The 20,557-nt window shown below is 46.6% G+C and overlaps 1 protein-coding gene across 1 annotated transcript in view; it reads left to right on the forward strand.

Annotated features, from left to right (window-relative positions):
• Window positions 1-12,392: 12,392 nt before the first annotated feature.
• The window catches only part of LOC130021999 (zinc finger protein 345-like), a gene marked incomplete at its 3' end in the record, with an annotated part of 128,233 nt that continues 120,068 nt past the window's right edge, over window positions 12,393-20,557 (forward strand). The window contains exon 1 of the mRNA XM_056112726.1: window positions 12,393-12,446. Coding sequence (XP_055968701.1) covers window positions 12,393-12,446 — 54 coding nt within the window. The remainder of the gene's footprint in view (window positions 12,447-20,557) is intronic.

Below are 20,557 nucleotides of genomic sequence, written 5' to 3' on the forward strand. Positions count from 1 at the left end.
TTCCTGAGGTATGATTGAGTCTTTTGGGGGACGCGGAACTTTGGGAGGTTCATAGGGGGCTCTAGTGGGATGTGGGGGTTGTGGGTGTGAGTGCATGATCCTGGGGGGACGCTGAGGCCACGATTGCCTTCAGCTCCACGTTGCGGCAGCAGCGGGTATGTGCGGGGCTGAACGCAGGGGCTGCGGGCCTTGGGGTGCAGGATAGGCCGAGGGCAGGGGCTTGGCTGTCCGAACCCTCCAGCTTACTCATGTTGGGTCCTTCCACAATTTCGCTGCTGCAGTATCTCCAGATTCACTTTGAGGGGCACAGCCGCAGCCCCCACGCCACGAAATGGCAAGAGACCCTGTTGCCATCCAGCTTTTTCATTGGCTGCCCTCATGGGTCAGGGCGGGGCAGTGGATCTGCAGGTGGCCGGGTTTGCCAATGATAATTTCCTTTTGGGGCTACTTTTGGCGTGGGGAATGGGGGACTCTGCATTCCCCGAGATACCCTGAGGGCTTTCTCTGACTCTGGCCTCATATGTTATTACTGGCAGTGCTCTGGGAGCTGTGGGGATGCAGAGGATTGATTAGTGTCAGCAACACAAGCATCCTAACAGGTTTACTGTATGTTGAAAAAGGAATATAGACTTCCTCACATCAAGTTGCAAAGTCCTGCCCAGACCGCTGGCTATCGAGGTGAGTATTGGGGGTAAAGGGGGTGTCTGTATGCACTTGTGTGTTGGTGTACTGCTGGTAAAGTGTATGTCTGTATAAAGTTTTTAAAAATTTTTATTTGCTTTTTGGGTCACACCCAGCAATGCAAGGGATTACTCCTGGTTCTGCTCTCAAGAATTACTCCTGAGGTGCTCAGGGGACCATATGGGATGCTGGAAATAGAATCCAGGTTGGTCATTTGCAAAGCAAACACCCTATCCGCTATTCTGCTGTTCTACTGCTCCATCATCCCCCCCATTTTTTTAAGAGGGCTTGCCTCAGGCAACCATAGTGCAGAATGTTGCTCTATCACGGGGGGCGGGGGGGCAGCCCTGCTGCTGGCCAGAACGAGGTGCTGATGCACGAAATTTTCTGGCCTCAGAGTCCTTCCTCACTCGGCCTGTAAGAACCTTCTTTGGGATCCGGGAGGAGTCCCCAGACCAAGGAAGGACCGATATTTCTCTCTTGTAGCCAATCCTAGAACTTGTGTCGCGAAATGCAGCACAGATGCCAACCCATTTTGCTTCTCCTGGGGAGAAAGAAACATCTGACAGTGTCCCCCAGGCGCGTCTGTGAGCCAGTGCCCGAGGGTGTGGCTGGTCAGAACTTGGGGGTTTTGCTCCTGTCCAGTGCTCACAATTCTGACTTCTCCTCCAGGTCTCTAATCCTCTGGAAATACAGGCAGGAGAAGATGGTGAGGTGCCATCAGACACACCGACGCCAGGTAGGAGTGACAAAATGAGGTGATGCAGTGACAGGAGCGTCAGGCTTCCCAGGCTGTCTGTCTCTGACTTGCTCAGGAAGGATCCTGCCGCCTTGTGGGAGCACCTGGCTCTCTGCAGTATGCGGCCACGTTTGTCTCAGTTTTGTTGTATTTGGGTTTAGGACCACAGCATCTCAAAGATTACTGGTGCTCAGGGATGACTCCTGACATGTCTCAGGGACCATATGGGGTGCTGGGCATCAAAGGCTGGTGTCTGGGTATTTTGTTTTGTTTTCAGAGCCACACGCAGTGATTCTGGGGATTATACTCTTGGCTCTGCACTCTGGCATTGTACCTGGCACTGCTTAGGGGACCCTATGGGATGGCGGGGATCACCAGGCGTACCCATTATCCCCATCCCACTGTCCTGTTACACAGTCATGCTGGTTTGTTTCTTTTGTATTTTTGTGCCACAGGGGAGGTGCTCAGGGCTTCCTCTTGGCTCTGTGCTCCGGATTTCCTCCTGATGTGCATTATGGGTCCCCGGGTGCGCTGGCCCTGTTTGTGCACTGGCAGCTACAGGAACTCGGGTCCCCGGATATGTGTTTCCACTATTTTGTCCTTATCGCTCTGTAGAGCTTCTCCTGCACTATCACACAGTCCAGCATTCATTGGCTGCTCGATTTGCGGTTCTGGGCATGTCCTGGTCCCAGGGAGACAGAGCAAAGGATCTCTGTGGCCAACAGAGCTGTTGGGCTTAAGACACTTTGAGAGGCATTTGGGGTGACCCTGAACCATGGTCAGACTCCAACAGGCACATATGTGCATGTACAGCTTTCAGTAGGTGGCTGGACATTGAGTGTCCCCTTCTCCCTAGAGCATGGGCTGTGGGATGCAGGGCGTGTATGTTTCGTGTTTTGAGCTGAAAGCAGGGCCACTCATTTGGGTTATAATGATTGTATGCTCAGTTTGTACTCTCTGGAGTGCTCATAGGAGCAGTGATTGAATTCTTGGGTTCATGTGCAAGTCTGCCACTTTCAGGAACCATCTAGTAGATCATCCTCACATTTTAATAGACACAGCTGTCTTAGAGAGAAGTTGGGACCCGTCTGCCAGGAGTTCAGGTGGAGACTGTTTCTTCCTGAGGGGACAGACCCTGAACCACTCTAGGGCCCCGGGGTCCTGGCCTCACAGCCCAGGGAACAGCATGGGGACAGACCCTGACTCCTGCCCCTCTTTGTATGCTGGCTCAGGACACGGTGACCTTCCCCGACGTGGCTGTGATCTTCACCCCAGAGGAGTGGATGTGCTTGGATGCATCTCAAAGAAAGCTCTACAGGAACGTGATGCTGGAGACCTACCAGTATCTGTCGTTCATTGGTGAGAGCAGTGCGGGGCTAAACTTGTCTGGACACACCCGTGTTGGATCACTGTGTCAGGCCGTGACTGTGTGTCCAACAGTAGCTGTGAATGTCCTGGTGAGAATAGCCATGCAGTAGCTGTTCCTCTAGTTCCTTCCCTGGTTGTTTTCTTGGTGCTCACCTAGCGATGCTCGGGGCTTAATCTAAGCTTTGTCCATGGGAATCACTGTCTGCAGGTTTGCGTGAGTCTGGAGTGTTAGGGATCGATCCAGCTTGGCCCCGTGCTTGGCAAGCTCCCTATGCGCTAAACCATCACTTAGGTCCCTCTAAATAGTTCCTGCAATGCTGAGTTCTCTGATTATTTCTTGTACTACACATAATTTTTTTGTATTTTAGTTTTGATTTTATTTTTATTTTATTCACAACTTGAATATACTTGTCTCTGTGCTGAGGGATCACTCCTGGGGGTACTCAGGGGCCATGGGGTGCTGGGAATTGAACATGTTGGCAGCTATAGAGGTTGCTGTCTTAATCCTGGTACTATTGCACCAGGCCCACAACTTCACCTAATTTATTTTTATTTATTTTATTTTAGTGTAATTTTATTTTTTTTTCATTTTTATTAGTGAATCATCATGAAGTACTGTTGTATACTTACAAATTTTTATGCTTGGGATTCAGTTATACAGTGATCGAGTACCCATCCCTCCACCAGTGCCCATTCTCCACCACCACTAATCCCAGTATCCCACCCCCCAACCCCCAGTCCACCATGCCTCTGTGGCAGGGCATTCCCTTTTATTTTGTTTTGATTTCGTTTTGGGGTTATACTTACAAATAGTTAGGGATTATTTCTGGCTGAGTATTCAGTTATTCATCCTGGTTGTGGTCCAGGACATTGTGTGCTGCTGAGGATCAATTCTGTATGTGTGTAGTGTTAGTTTCCTGCCTGCTATAATATAGCTCCCAACACAGTTCATTTATTTCTTAGGGCCTCACCCTATAAGATGCTGCTCTATTTCAGTGCTCGTGGTCACTTCCAGTGGTTCTTGGTTCATCAGAACTCAGGGTATGCCTGTGAACTATACAGTCAGGGATCAAGCGGATGACTTGAGAGACCCTACTGAATGTCAGGATTGAACTTTTATTGACCTTGAGCAAGGCCAGTGCCTGACCTTCTGTGCTGTCTGTCTGCATCCTTTTATGTTTATTTTTATAACCAATTTGGAGTTTGGTCATCTTTGGCCATCTTTGGATTTGTTAAGCTCTGGGGTTTACTGCACTCAGGCATCAGTTCATGCAGGCCCAGTACATTGCATGTGATGCCTAGCCTTGAGTGACAGTAACAGTGGGCACGGTGCTTGTCTTGCAAGATCTGGACATGCGTTGTATCCTTACCATCCCATGTGATGCTCAAGCGCCGCCAAAGATGATTTCTGAGTTCACAGTCAGGGAGAAACCTTGAGCATCCCCAGGAGAGGATCCCAAACTAGAGAAAAAATACTATGTACTGTGCTGTGATCAAACCCCCATTGAAAAAAAAAACTGCTGGCCCTTTGTAGTGCCAGGGCTATACCATTTGTGATGTTTCCCGTGGCCCCATATTCTCTTAAATTAAGACTTGAATCTTAGTTCTTGGATAACTCCAAATATGGAGCATTTTAGAAGTACAGATTCTGTTCATGCCTTTTCCGTAAATGACTCCATTTTTATAGGGAGACATGGGGTTTACTTGTCACGTTTTCCTTGTCACTAATTCATGCTCCATCTCTGACAGGTTCAGGGTGTTCTGGGGTGAAGCCTGCGGTGATCTCCTGGCTGGAAGCAGGAACCCTGAGGCCGGGGAGGAGAGTCATGCATGCAGGTGACTTCTTTGAGAACCCTTCCTGGCTCAGGCCCTGGACAGTGTGGGGGTGCCCTCAGCACATTGAAATGCGCTGCTGACCCTGATATCCTTGGGTTCTTTGATCTAGGCATCTGTGCTCTATTTACTCCCACCGATTATCTGTCATGGAATAATCTTGCACTTTTATTTCTTGGCTTTGACATTATTTTCCTCTTATACAGAACTTCCATAAAATTCTCACTTCTTGGTCCCCCTGTCTTTTCCTTCCCAGCCTTTTTGTACAGCCTATAATGTTTCTGAACCTTCAAAAAAATTTTGCCTCTTTTGTATAGTTAATAACTGAGGCCATAATAAAGCTATTTTGGCTCTGAGTGATAGTAATGCAGGAAATGCATTTGTCCTGCACACTGTTCAACTGGTTCAATAACCAGCATCCCATATAGTTCCCTGAGCGTCACTGCGTATTTACAGCATACAGAAAAGAAAAAAATGTCTCGAAGGATTTCCAAGCTTTTCAAAGCAATGCTCCCCAGGGACCTTCCCTTTTCTGTGGGATGCTTTGAACTTTGAGGACCATAGAGATGTCCTCAAGCTGTACTGCCTGCTTAAGGATGTTTCATTCGAATAATTCTTACACTATATATTGTGTTCGGTTTCAGAACTGAAAGCATGGCTTCCGGATTTGGGAAGTCAGTCACCGAGTATGAGTGAGCTGGTAAGATTTGCAAGTTTGGAATCAATATTATAGTTCTAATTGAAAATGTCAGTCGACCAGCGTGTTATTTTTAAGGTGCAGTGCCGGGAATGGCCAGAAGGAAATTCAGAGTATGATGCTTGAGGTCAAGGACCCTTATCGTCACTGGGTGCTCAAAACCTAAAGAAAATTATAATATGTTTCATGTAAATGCCGTGGTTTTTCATTTGATTGAAAGTGTCTATAAATGGTAATCATGAAAAGAGTTGGTCTTTTAAACTGGTCCATCCACAATGCGCATGTGTTTCCCAGAGACCTACCGGGAATAATCCCTGACACTGCATGGTGTACCCCCGCCCACAAATGAAAACAAAATACAGAACAGAAAAAGTCATTGATCCTGAAAAGAATATGCATGTGGTGAGATGTTTTCAGTGGACCCTGTGGATAGACTCAACAGTGTGGGATGCAGCATTTCTTCACAAATGCTTTCCGGGCCCTACTCCACAGTGAGCTAGAACTGAACCCAGAGTTTAGTGTGTTTTATTTTTCTCTTGCATCTGGTGCATCAGTTTTCTGTGGAGGGAGTTATTCCTGCCTGTTCATTGAGTTGAAAAAATATTTAACAAATTAATGGCCTCTCATTCATCAATTTTCCATGTGTGTCTTACAGTAACATTATGTTAGTCCATGTTCATGCAATCCGCCTGTCGGGAATTGCATTGGTGTGGTCAAATGTTAGAAACCAATCTGCAGGTATGAATTTCATTTGAGTTGGAGACTATCAGGTATAGAATGATAATTGGAATCCTCTGCTGTTCTACAGGGAAGCAGCCAGCCCGAGTAGAATGTCTCTGACCTTTCACACTGTGAAAAAGTCTCGAGTGTGCATTTGTGCCCTCAGCCACATGGGGATGCCAAGGCAGGCAGGGTGGCCTCTGATGGTGATCAGAATGGTGATAGCAACCTCACTCTGAAGAATCCCTCTCCTGCGAAAAGGTTCACAGAGTCTGTTGTTCTCAGTCCACAGACACAAACCCCAACATTGTGGTAGTCCCTAGAGTGTGGGAGTGGAGCACTGTTTATAGTGAGTCCTTCACACCGAAAGGCCCACAAGCAAAGTCACCATAGATTAATGCTGTCCAAGAGTAAGGAATGTGGGGGAGCTTCCCTGGGTTCCCAGGATCGTGATGTTCCCTTTGAAACCCACAGTGGACAGAATCCCCAGGAGTGTCGTCGGCAAGAGCATGGTTTGAATCCAGCATCACCCCTTTGTAATGACATGAACATCCACACAGGAGGGAAGCCACATACATGTAAGGACTGTGGGAAAGTCTTCAATGGACCCTCATACCTCTTAAGACATTGTAGAATTCATACTGGATAGAAAATATATTTGTGTGAGCAATGTGGGAAGCTCTTTGCTTACTCTTCACACTTTTCTAGACACAAGAAAATTCATACTGGAGACAAATGTCATAAATATAAGGCATGTGCAAAGGCCTTCACTCGATCCTCAACCCTTACTGGGCTTATGAAAACTCATACTGAATAGAGGCCTTATATATGTAAGGAATGCGGGAAGGCCTTTACTTATTCCTCAAACCTTACTCGACATATAAAAATTCACAAAGGAGAGAAGCCTTATGGATGTAAGGTATGTGGGAAGGCCTTTATTGCATCCACAAGCCTTACTCGGCATATGGGAAGTCACACTGAAAAGAGACCTTATGTTTGTAAGGAGTGTGGGAAGGTCTTTGTTTGTTCCTCAAAACTTACTGATCATGTGAGAGTTCACACTGGAGAGAAGCCTTTTGGATGTAAGATATGTGGAAAGGCCTTTGTTGTATCATCAAGACTTACCTGCCATATGAGAATTCACACTGCAGAGAGACCTTATGTTTGTAACGAATGTGGGAAGGCCTTTCTTTATCCCTGAAGCCTTACTCATCATATGAGAATTCACACTGAGAGAAGACTTATGCATGTAAGGTATGTGGGAAGGCCTTTTTTATCCCTCAAAACTTGTCATATGAGAAAACACACTGGAGAGAGACCTTATGTTTGTAAGGAGTGTGGGAAGGCCTTTGTTTGTTCCTCAACCCTTACTGGTCATGTGAGAATTCACACTGGAGAGAAAACTTTTGCTTGTAAGGAGTGTGGGAAGGCCTTTGTTAAATCCTCAGTCCTTATTCGGCATTTGAGACTTCACAGAGGAGCGAAGCCTTATGGATGTAAGGTATGTGGGAAGGCCTTTGTCGCAGCCACAAGCCTTACTCGGCGTATCAGAAGTCACACTGGAGAAAGACCTTATGTTAGTAAGGAGTGTGGGAAGGCCTTTGTTTCTTCCTCAGAACTTACTGGTCATGTGAGAATTCACACTGGAGAGAAGCCTTATGGATGTAAGATATCTGGAAAGACCTTTGTTGTATCATCAAGACTTACTCGCCATTTGAGAATTCACACTGCAGAGAGACCTTATTTTTGTAAGGAATGTGGGAAGGCCTTTCCTTATCCCTCAAGCCTTACTCATCATATGAGAATTCACATTGGAGAGAAGCCTTGTGGATGTAAGGTATGTGGAAAGGCCTTTGTTGAATCCTCAAGCCTTACTCAGCATATGAAAAAGCATACTGGAGAGAGACCTTATGTTTGTAAGGAGTGTGGGAAGGCCTTTGTTTGTTCCTCAACCCTTACTGGTCATGTGAGAATTCACACTGGAGAGAAACCTTTTGTTTGTAAGGGATGTGGGAAGGCCTTCCATCAGTCCTCCAGTCTATATGTACATAGGGCAGTTCACACTGGTGTGAAATCTTATATATGTGAAGAATTTAGGAAGGCCTTTCTGTTTCTTTCTGGTCTTAACAGACATCAGAAAATTCATACTACATAATTCAATGCCTTAATAATAATTTTTAATGTCAAAACAGCCCCCTTTGGTAAAGTCTCTTTTCTTTGTACCATGGGATGCTGTGCTACAAAAGTGCAGCTAGGAAGGAAATAATCCTTTAGTGTGTAACAAACATTTTGTGATGTCAGTTTATAAGGGAAAGTCTATGCCAGGGTTCCAGCATTTAAACTTGATGTGTATGTTAACATGTACTTTTTGGATTTTCTGGTGAAAGCCAGGAGGAATGTGAATCAAAAGGCCAAAAAAAATCCCACATCTCCCCTCAATCATATGTTCATCTAATCTTTGATAAAGGTGCAAGTAATGTGAAGTGGAGTAAGGAAAGCCTCTTTAATAAATTGTGTTGGCATCATTGGATGGCTACATGCAAAAAGTAGGCTCAGAACTCTGCCTAACACCATGTACAAAAGTAAGATCAAAATGGATTAAAGACCTCAACATCAGACCAGAAACCATAAGGTACATTGAAGATAAAGTTGGCAAAACCCTCCATGACATTGAAGCTAATGGTATCTTCAAAGATGCCACGCCACTGGCAGAGCAAGTGAAGACAGAGATAGATAAATGGGACTATCTTAAACTAAGAAGCTTCTGCACCTCCAAAGAAACAGTGACCAAAATACAAAGACAGTCTACAGAATGGGAAAGGATATTCACCAAATACACATCTGACAAGGGGTTGATATCCTGGATATACAAAATACTGGTTAAACTCCACAAGAAGAAAACATCCAACCCCATCCAAAAATGGGGCAATGAAATGAACAGAAACTTTCTCAAAGAAGAAATCCGAATAGCAAAAAAGCACATGAGAAAATGCTCTACATCATTAATCATCAGGGAGATGCAGATCAAAACCACAATGAGATACCATCTCACACCTCAGAGACTGGCCCACATTCAAAAGAACAAAAGCAACCGATGCTGGCGTGGATGTGGCGAGAAAGGGACACTCCTTCACTGTTGGTGGGAATGTCCACTGGTTCAGCCCTTCTGGAAAACAGTATGTACGATTCTCAAAAAATTAGAAATTGAGCTCCCATTTGACCCAGCAATACCACTCCTGGGAATATATCCCAGAGAAGCAAAAATGTATAGTCGAAGTGACATCTGCACTTGTTTGTTCATTGCAGCACTCTTTACAATAGCCAGAAACTGGAAGAAACCTGAATGCCCAAGAACAGATGACTGGTTAAAGAAACTTTGGTACATCTACACAATGGAGTACTATGTAGCTCTTAGAAAAGATGAAGTCATGAAATTTACATACAAGTGGTACAATATGGAAAGTATCATGCTAAGCGAAATGAGTCAGAAAGAGAGGGATAGACATAGAAAGATTGCATTCATCTGGGGGATATAAAGTAACAAAGTATGAGATTAATACCCAAGAATAGCTGAGATCAGCACCAGCAGGATTACTCCATAACTTAGAGGCCAGCCGGGTGTCCTAGAGGAAAGGGCAGTTCAGATAGAGAAGGGAGCACCAAATAAAGGATGTTTGGAGGATCCTCCCAGGAGGGGAGATACATGTCGAAAGTAGACTATGGACTGAACATGTTTGCCTCTCAATGCCTCTTTTGCAGACCACAACACCCAAAAGTAGAGAGAGAACACAGGGGATTGCCCTGCCACAGAGACAGGGGGGATGTAGGGATGGGGGTGGAAGAGATATTATCCATGTTGGTGGAAAATGGGCACTGGTGGAGGGATGGGTATCTGATCATTGTATAATTGAAACCATAGCACAAAAAATTGTAAATCTACAACTGTAAAAAAAATAAAATAAAATAAAGGGGAAAAAAATCCCCTGTGCTCAGGGCTGTCAAGGCTCACCACTGTCTCATTAACTGCAGTTACTCTGGCTTGACTTTCTTTTTTCTTTTTGGTTCACACCCAGCGTTGCTCAGGGGTTACTCCTGCCTCTACAATCAGTAATTACTTCAGGTGGTTTCTCGGTACCATATGGTATGGCAGGGATTGAAACTGGGCTGACCCCATGCAAGGAAAAAGCCCTCCCCCTGGACTATCGCTCCAGCCTCTGTGACTTGGCTTTGAGGCCCTTGGTTTGGGGAATTGTAGCAGAGAAACAGCCACACCTTCGTTCCTCAGGGCTTTCTGATTCATGTTCTTTGGAGCCACACCCAGCTGAGTCTTACTCCTCGATCTCAGCTTAGTCATCTCTACCTGGGGTATTCAGGATCATTATGGGTACTGTGGTTGGAATCCAGGTGCGCTGTGTGTGACCAGCTCCTTCCCTCATGCCATCTATGACTCCCATGTGTTGAGGTACTGGTTAGCATTGTGTAAGTATAAAGGATAAATGTTTCCGAAAGTGTTGTCTTAGTTAAATGGCCCTGGCAAGGTTCTTTAATGGAATGCCATGAAGACAATTTGTTTTTAAATTTTAAACTTTGTTTTTCCCGTCTTTTTGGGTCATATCCTGAAGGTAAAGGCCCTCCCGTTGATCGTCGATTTGCTCGAGCGGGCCCAGTAACATCTCCATTGGAGACTTTGTTGTTACTGTGTCTGGCATATCGAATACTCTCGGTAGCTTGCCGGGCTCTCCGAGAGGGGCGGAGGAATCGAACTTGGGTTGGCCATGTTGGCCGCTTGTAAGGCGAACGCCCTACCTGCTGTGCTATCGCTCCAGCCCATACCACCCTGAACGCGCCCGATATCCTGAAATACTCAGATATTACTCCTAGTGGTACTCTGGGAACCATGTTAAAGCTGGTGCAAGGCAAATTCCTGTCTGTTGTATCTACTCTTTGGTCCCTTTTGAAACAGTTTAAATGAACATTCCTGTGTTTATAAAGACATGGAAGGATGGAAGTGGCCCCTTGAATCAAATGTGAAATAAATGCCAGGAATATGGGTCAGCTCCCCACATCCCAGCAGGCCGTTCCATTTACCTATGATTACTCACAAGGTTGGTCACGTTCCTGGATCCCCCCCAAGTTCAATAATATTACAGAAAAAAGTAAGTGTTGTATTTAGAATTAGCAAAGTCCCCTCAATGTAGTAGTCACCAGAATGATAAAAACGATTCAGATCTGCTTAAAGGACAAAAAAGGCTCCAAGGTGACCGAAATCGCTTGCTGCCCATGAGACTCCATTTTTAGGGTCAGAATATATGATGTTGTTGGTGCAAACGGGCAATGTTCAGTGTCTACTCCTGGCTTTACACATCGATGGGGCTCAGGAGACCATTTGAAATTCTGAGGGTTGAACCCAGATTGACCACATGCAAGGCAAGTGCCGCGAGTGCCCAAGCCACTGTACTAACTTCTTGCCCCATACTGTAGATTTAAAATTTGCTTCTATAATTGTTTTCCTTGTAGGCAAGAGTCCACTGGTTTGGTGTTTTCAAGGGGTAGTGTATTGACCAGACCGTGCTCTCTGATGTTCTTATCAGCCTCTCGTCCTGTTCCAGTGTCTGTCCAGCTCTCTGGGCTGTTGCTAGGCCAGTTCTTCTCTGAATCTCCAGGGCTGACTTTGCAGTCACTGCTTTCACACCATCTTGATTACTTCCCCAAGAAACTCAGCATCTGGTGAATTGTTCCAACCTTCCTGTTTTACCTTGAATCATCCAGGCTTCATTTTTCCTGACGGACTGTGTGTGAGAGCATTGGGTCATTGTTTGACTGACCAGTACAGGATCAGGGGTCTTCTTATCCCTACCCTCCCACTGTGTGACCCACCACTCTCCACAGCCACCTCTGCACACCTTTATCCAGTCCATCCCACTTGAAGCACAGATTCATCTGGGTGGGCAAAAAGGGTCTCTGCATCTGGACCAGGGCCCTTTAAGGCTCAGGTTCTGGCAGCAGTGGAAGTGGCGGCCCAGGCCAGGGAACTTCAGATGTTTTTTACTCTTTCCATTGTGGTTGCCTGATCAGGCCACCATTGGTCTGATGGTAGAGGAGGAAATGGTGGCCCTTTGTGGAAGGGGGACTGTGAAGACCTATTTTTTGTCAGGAAGCGAGTGGCGGTCCGTGAGCGCCAAGTTCCTCCCATTCTTCGCACTGTGAGTGCCAGGGCCCTTCCAGCTGGGGAGGCCCTTTTGTGCTTATTTTTCTCTCATTTCTGATATCAGCCATTTTCTGAGGCATGAGGGATGCTTTAGGGGAACCCAGAGGTTTTAGGGAGTGAAGGGGTTGCGGTGTTTGTAGGTGATCATGGGGGTCCCCTTGGCCACCATCACCTCCAACTCCATGAACGGCCAGTGGCAGGTGGGTGTGGAGCTGAGCGCAGGGGCTGAGCTAGGGGCCTGCGGGACCTGCAGAGGGCAGGGCTTGGCTGTCCTGACCCTCCCAGCATGGGACTTTGCTCTGCACTGTTTCAGAGCACTTGGCCCTGGCATCACTCACTCGTGTAGAACCTTTAGATTCACTTCAAAGGGCAGGGCTCCAGCCCCCCTGTTGTTGTCTGTCCTTTGACGGTTGTGAAATGGCAAGACCACATGATTACTTAATCCCTGCCAGAGGCTGGGTTTTGAAAATGGTACTTTTTCAGTATAATTGTTTTGATTTGGCTTGTGTACCACAACCAGAGTTTCTCAGGTCTACTTTTTTTTTCTTTTTGGGTCACACCTGGCAATGAAAAGTGATTGGTTCTGTCTCTGCAGTCAGGAGTTCCTCCTGGCAGTGCCCACAGGACCCTATGTGTTGCTGGGAATCAAACCTAGGCAGGCCACATGTAAGGCAAACGTCCTATCTGCTATGTTATCTCTCCAGCCCCACTCAGGGTTCGGAAACTGCCTCCTGGGTTTTCCTTGTAGATGAGTGTTCACTGCTCGCGTGTTGGCAATTATAGACCATTGAGTGGACAGTGTTCTCTGATGTTCTTACGAGCTTTTGGTCCTGTTCCAGCATCTCTCCAGCTCTCTGGGCAGCTACTAGGCCAGTTTTTCTCTGCTCTTTTGCTGGCTTTGAGTCACTGATTTTACCCTACCTTGATGGATGATTTCCTGGAGAAGCTCATTGTCCCATGCCCCACCTGCTCTCTATCTGCCTCTTTTGTATTGAATGAAACCCCTTTGCTTTTTGCCTGATAGACTGAGTGTGAGAGCATTGGCTCATATTTGGCCAGTAGGACTTCTTACCTGTCACTAGCCCTCCACTGTGTGACCAGCCAGTACAGCAGTTGCCTCCATACTTTTATGTCAGCCCATCCCCATTGCGACAGATCCACCTGGGTGGGCATAATGGTTCTCTCCACATCTCGAGTCTGGCTCTTTAAGGCTTCTTTTGGAAGCAGAAGTGACATCACTGGGGGCCCTTCCTGGTGCTTCTATTCCTGGAAACTGGGTCGGTGTCCTTGTTCACGTGGGTAAAGAACAGAGTAGGGCCCCTGGGAGAAAGTGGGACTCTGAAGGCCAATATTGTGGCAGAATGGGGACAATTTCCCATGAGCTCCTGGCAGTTCCCCGTGTCCACACTGAACTGCGGGTCCTTGCCAGGTTGCGGGCACTTTTACACTTGTTTTTCACTTGTTCCCTGATACCAGGTGGTTCCTGAGGTGCGGTGCATTTTTGATGGGGTCAAGGGAGGAGTATGTGAATGAGTGATCCTGGGGGGGGGGGGCTCCTGCGGCCACTATCGCCTCCTGCTCTGTGATGAAGCACTGCTGGGTGGGTACGGGGATGAGCAAGGGGGATGTGGGCCTCTGTGGTTAGGGACCTGTCGAGGGCAGGGGCTTGGCCGTTCTGACCACCGGCTGACCTACGTTGGGACCTTGGCCTCAATTCGCTGCTGTAAAATCTCCAGATACACTTTGTGCAGAATCACAGCTCCTGCAATGCCAGGAGACCCTGTTACTGTCCGGATTTTTCAATGGCTTCCCTGTATGATAGGGCCATCTGTAGCAGTGGTATCCACAGGTGACAGGGGTTTTAGTTTCCTTTTGGGGATATTTTTGGCGTGGGGAATGGGGGGATCTGCATGCCCGAAGATACCCTGAGGGCTTAGTCTGGCTCCTGGCTCAAGTATTTTTTCTGGAGTGCTCTAGGGGCCATAGGGATGCGTAGGGATGCAGAGGATTGAGTGGTGCCAACAAGGCAAGAAGCTTGTTAGTTTTACTGTCTACCGGAATAGGAATTTCTGCTTCTTCTCATCAAGTTGCAAAGCTCTATCTAGACCCCTGTTTATCGAGGTGAGTACTGGGAATAAAGGGTGTGTGTGTGAGTGTGTATGTGTGTGTCTAAATTGGGTTATTTTAAGAGGAGAAGGGCTGTCCCCATGATAGAGCCACATTCTGGGCTATGGTTGTGGGGGGAATCCCTGCTGCCAGTCTGCAGGGTGCGCTGAGTCATGTGATCTGGTCTCTGAGTCAGCCTCTGGCTGTGCCTGTGAAAGCCTTCTGTGGGTCCCAGGGAGGAGTCCTTAGGCCAAGACAGGGCTGAGTTTTCTCCTTTGTAAACAAGCCCAGAGCTTGTGTCGTGAAAGGCAACACAGATGCCAACCCATTTTGATTCTCCTGTGCAGGGGGCCCCAGTAACCACTCTCCTGCCCGCAGAGGTGGCCCGAGGATTGATCCGATGGTGCAAGGAGGGACCAACCGAGTGAACACGAGACACAAGAGACAGAGTACAGTTTAGAAATAGAAAAAGAGAGAAAAAGCGACAGGCTTTATTGAGGGATACAGGCTGTTTATAATAGGGTCTGGGCAGCTCAGTCAGGAACAGAAGCAATATAACCATATATGGTAAGGTCAGCAACAAGAGCTTTTACTAACATTCAAGGTAGACATTTGTACATCAAAGGGTCCTGTGGTAGTAGGTGCATCCTGAGCTTTACATTTGTATATCAAAGGGTCTTAGGGAGTTGATGCATCCTGGAGATTACTATAGATAAGGCCAGATAAGCTGTCAGCCTGATGTGTGGCTATAGATCAGGTATCCGCTGAGATCAGGAAGTCCTGGGAGACTGTCACCAATGTCTGTCCCAAGCAGTTCCTAACATGGGAACCATGGCCAGGGTCTATGAGAGGGCTCTTGGCTTCCCACACTCCTGGGGAGACAGAATCATTAGGCAGTATCCCCCAGGCAGGTCTGTGAGCCAGTGCCCAAGGGTGTGGCTGGTCAGGGCTGGGGGTTGTGCTCCTCTCCAGTGCTCACTGCTCTGACTCCTCCTTCAGGTCTCTGATCCTTGGGAAAATCAGAGGCAGGAGAAGATGGTAACATGCCATCTGATACCCCATCCCTAGTTAGGAGGAGAGTGACAAGAGAAGGTGATACAGTGAAAGGAGCGCTCAGTCTTCTTGGGCCAAATGTCTCTGAGTTGTTTCAGAAAGGATCCTGCATTGTGCCTCTTTTCGCAGGGCCCGGAACATTTTATATGAGGCTATGTTTATTTCAGTTCTGTAGTATTTGGCTTTTAAACCACACCCAGATAAAGAGTACTCATACTTTAGTGCTCAAGAATGACTCCTGACATGTCTCAGGAACCATATGAGATGCTGGGAGTCGAATGCTTGCATCTGGGTATTTTGTTTTATTTGGAGGGCTACACCCAGTGATTCTTGGGATTATTTTTGGCCCTGCACTCTGGCTTTGCACCTGGCAGTGCTTGGGGGACCATATGGGCAGATTGGGTTCACAGCCCGACCTTCTGTACTATTACTTCATACTGTTGATTTTTTTCTTTCCTTTTTATTTTTGTGCCACAGTGGATGTGCCCAGGCCTTCTTGGCTCTGTGCTCTGGATTCCCACCTGATGCACATCATGGATCCCCTAGAGTGTGCTGGCCCTGTTTTCGCCCTAGCAGCTATGGTGGGTTGAATCCCAGGACATGTGTTTCTCCTGTTTTGTCCTTTATGCTCTGGAGAGCCTTGCCTGCTCAGTCACAAAATTCCACATTCACTCTCTTCTCTGTTTGCAGTTCTGGGCATGCGCCGTCTTTTTGAGTCACACCTAGAAATACTCTTGGATTACTCCTGGTGTTGCTTTGGGACCATGTTAAAGGTAATACAAGAGAAATGTCCTCCCTGCTCTCCTGTCTCTTTGTCCCCTACTCGAAACAGTTTAAATGAACTTTACTGTGCGTAGAAAGATGTTTGAAAGGATGGAAGGGGCTCCTTGATTCAAATGTCTGACAAATGTTGGGAATATGGGTCAGTTCCCCACTTCCCAACACTCCCCAGGCTCCCCACATCCCAGCAGGCCCTTCCATTTTCCTGTGAATACTCACAAAGTTGGTCAGGTTCCTGGATCCCATCTGTCAGTTCAAGAATATCAGAGAAATAAAATAAGCATTCTATTTGGAATTAGCAAAGTTCCATCAATCTCGTAGTCACCAAAATGATAAAAAGGATTCAGATCAGTTTAAAGGCCATAAAATGCTCCAAAGTGACCGGACTGGTTAGCTGCCTGTTATCCTCCATTCTTAGGGTCGGAATATACTCTAGGTTTTTATGTGTACATACATGTACATAGATATAAATTTGATATATATGTAATTTCTATGATATACATTATGTATTTTACAAATACTCCATATATATATATATATGTCAAAAAGAAACTCCTCCTGTTGTTCATCTATTTTGCTCTAGCAGGCCCAGTAACGTCTCCATTTTGAGACTTCTTGTTACTGTATTTGGCATATCGAATAAGCCACAGGTAGCTTGCTAGGCTTTGCTGTCCAGGCAAGATGCTCTCGGTATCTTGCCTAGCTCTCCAAGAGGGGCAGAGAAATCGAACTCGGGTACGCTATGTTGGCCGCTTGCAAGGCAAACGCTCTACCCACTGTGCTATCGCTATGTTTGTTGGTGGTACACACCTGGCAGTGCGCAGAGCTTTGTCCTTGATTTTCACTTTGATGGTGCTCAGCGGACCATTTGGAATTATGAGAAGTGAACTCAGATTCACCACATGCAAGGCAAGCGCCCACCCCACTGTACTACCTCTCTTGTCCATACTCTGGATTTGAAAGTGTGTTTCTGAAACTGCCTCCCGTGTTTTTTCTTGTAGGCAAGATTCCACTGCTCAGGCGTTTTCAAGAGGTAGCAGGTTGGCTGGACAGTGCTCTCTTATGGTCTTAACAGGCTTTCCCCCTTTCCAGTGTTTGTCCATTTGTCTGGGCTGGTGCTAGGCCAGTTCTTCTCTGCATCTCCAGGGCTGGATTCAGAGTCACTGCTTTCACTCCATCTTGATTACTTCCTCACGATACTCATTGTCAGGTGCCATGTACCGACCTGCCTGTTTGATGTTGAATCAACCCACATGTTTTTCTTTTTTTCCTGAGGGACTGTTTGTGAGAGCATTGTTTCAGTGTTTGACTAACTGGTACAGGAGCAGGGCTCTTATCCTTACCCCAGGCCCCCACTCTGTTACCCACCACTCCAGCAGCTGCCTCTCCACTACTTTATTCAGTTCAGCCCCCTTAAAGCACCAATTTACTAGATGGGAACAGAGGGTCTCTGAATCTGGACCATGGCCCTTTAAGGATCCTGTCGGGTGTGGAAGTGATGTCACAGATCTGGTATTTTCTGCATCCTTTCTATTCTAGTCGTGGTTGCCTGGCTCAGGCTGCCATTGGTCTCATGGGTAGAGGAGGAATTGGTGGCTTGTTTGACTTGTTTGACGGGGGACTGTGGAGGCTGATTTTGTGGCAGGATACTGTCGGCCTCCCAATCACCTGCACTGTGAGTGGCAGAGCTGGGCCAGCTTGGGGGAATTTCTCCCTTGTTTTTTACTCGTTCCTGATATCCAGGTGGTTCTGAGGTATGGCAAAGGCTTTAGGGGGACCCTGAGGCTTTGGGCAGTAGAGTGGGGGCTGTGCCGGGGTACAGGGTTCGCACGTGTGAGCAAGTGATCGTGATAGGGTACCCTTAGCCAGGATCAACTCGTTTCGGAGAGGCTTATAAGTGGGTGGGTGCTGAGCTGAGGGACCTGCACAGGGTGGAGCTTAGCCCTCTCAAACTTGCAAGCACTGGGCTTAGCTTGGCTTTTTCCAGAGACTTTGGCCCTGGCTTCACTAGTGTAGAACCTTCAGATTCACTTAAACGTGCAGGGCCCCGGTCGCCCTACAGCAGGAAACCCAGTTCTCCTCTGTGTTTGATTGGCTATTGTAGTGGGAAAAGGCCACCCAGTGGCTCATTCCCTGTGAATGGGTGAGGTTTGCGAGTGAAACTTTTTCTTTTCTTTTATTTATTTATTTATTTATTTATTTGCTGTCCCCCCGTTGTTTATTGATTTGCTCAAGCGGGCCCAGTAATGTCTCCATTGGAGACTTTGTTGCTACTGTGTTTGGCATATCAAATACATCACGGGTAGCTTGCCAGGCTCTCCGAGAGGGGCAGCAGAATCGAACTAGGGTCTGCCATGTTAGCTGCATGCAAGGCAAACGCCCTACCGCTATGCTGTTGCTCCAGCCCAATTTATTTATTTATTTGTTATTAATTTTCTTTTTGGGTCACACTCGGCGATGCACAGGGGTTACTTCTGGCTCTGTACTCAGGAATTACTCCTGGCGATACTCAGGGGACAGGATGGGATGCTGGGAATTAAATCCTGGTCGGCCACATGCAAGGCAAATGCCGTGCCGGCTCTGTTTTTCCTCCAGTCCCTTCATTATTTTTTTTGGTTTGGCTTGTGTACCATATCTGGAGATGCTCAGGGTTTACTTTTGACTCTGCTGTTGGGAATTTCTGTTGATGGTACTCGGGGATAATATGGGATGTCAGGGATTGATCAGGGTTGACAACGTGCAAGGCAAATTCCCTTACCCTCTTTACTGTCTGTCATCCCAACTTTTGTGTCTTTATTTCTAGGTCAAGAATTTCTGCTTCCTAAGGGCCAGTTACAAAGCACTATGAGCACTGTTTTGTGTGACACTGTCCCAACATATAAACATAAACAAAAAACAATCCTCATTGATCCTGACATGGATTCAATTATGTTAGATGATTTCAATAGTCCCTGCATTCTCTTCTTTGTGGGGACACAGCCTTGCCTTCGTACATGCATCCCGAGCTCCATACTAAGCTACAACCAAACCCAGACTTGGGTGTATTTTTATTTTCTGGAAACTGTTGCTTCCTTTTTCTGTATAGAAATTATTTCCACTTAATGTGTTCTTCATTGAGTTGAGAAAAAAATGGACACACTTCTGTCAATTTTGCGTTGTCCTTCTTGCAAAACTATTTGGTCATTCCAGGAAAAGCCATATATGTGTCGATAATTGTACTTGCATGGTGGAAACGTTAGACATCAAACCTTCAGCATTCGACTTTTTTTTTCGACATAGAGACTCTCAAGAAATCAAGAAATAATTGTAATCCTCCTCTGCTGTTCTCCAGGGAAGCAACCAGCCTCAGTGGAATGTCTCTGATCCTGGGCAATGTGACAGGCTCGAGTGAGCAGTGGTAACTACATCACTGTGGGGATTCTGAGATAGGCAGGAAGTCTTCAGATGGGAAAATTCCCAGGGCTATTAGCAGCACGGACACAATTTGAGTGAGCCACCACACAAGTGTGACCATCTGAATATCCACACAGGAGAGAAACTGTAGACATGCAAAGAATGTGGGAAGGCCATACACCTGGCATTAAGTTCAGAGCTACATACCTGGGGGAATTCTCATATGTTGTGGAGCACTGAGGTTGGAATACAGGTCGGTGTATCTGACAAGCACCTTTTCCACTGTTGCATCTTTGCATATCTCGTATTCTGGGATTTTTATTTTTTGAAGACTCAACTCAGTATTGAGAATGTGTATTTCCAAAAACGATCACCTTAAGAAAATGTTCCTGGAAATCTTTTATCATACGGTGGATGGGAGGCAGTTTAAATACATTTTATTGTGCATAGAAGAATTTGTGCAAGTTTTCTGAAAGGGTGTAAGAGGTCTCTGGCATGAAATATTTTACAAATGGTGGGACCATCGGACGGACCTCAAACTTTCCCCCATCTCAGCAGGCAATTCCATTCAGCTGTGCTTATTGACAGTAAAGGGTGGTCACATTCCTGGATCATACTACTTTCTCATTTCAGTACTATTTGAGAGAAGGAAACCAGAACATTTACTTTTCTTTTTTGGGGGGAGGGTCACATCTGGCGATGCACAGGGTTTACTCCTGGCTTTACACTCAGGAATTACCCCTGGCGGTGCTCACGCAACCATATGGGATGCTGGGAATCGAACCTGGTTTGTCTGCGTGCAAGACAAACACACTACCTTCATGTGCTATCATTCCAGCCCCAGAAACATTTACTTTTGGAAGCACTAAAATCCCAAGAATCTAGTGGCCACTCGAATGCTAAAAACCACTTAGATAACAAGGCTATAAAATGATCAGTAAGATTTGCTAACTCTGAACTCTGTGTTGTAGTTACTGGT

This window comes from Sorex fumeus, unplaced genomic scaffold (assembly GCF_029834395.1).
Source record: "Sorex fumeus unplaced genomic scaffold, SorFum_2.1 ptg000019l, whole genome shotgun sequence".
Lineage (NCBI taxonomy): Eukaryota > Metazoa > Chordata > Mammalia > Eulipotyphla > Soricidae > Sorex > Sorex fumeus.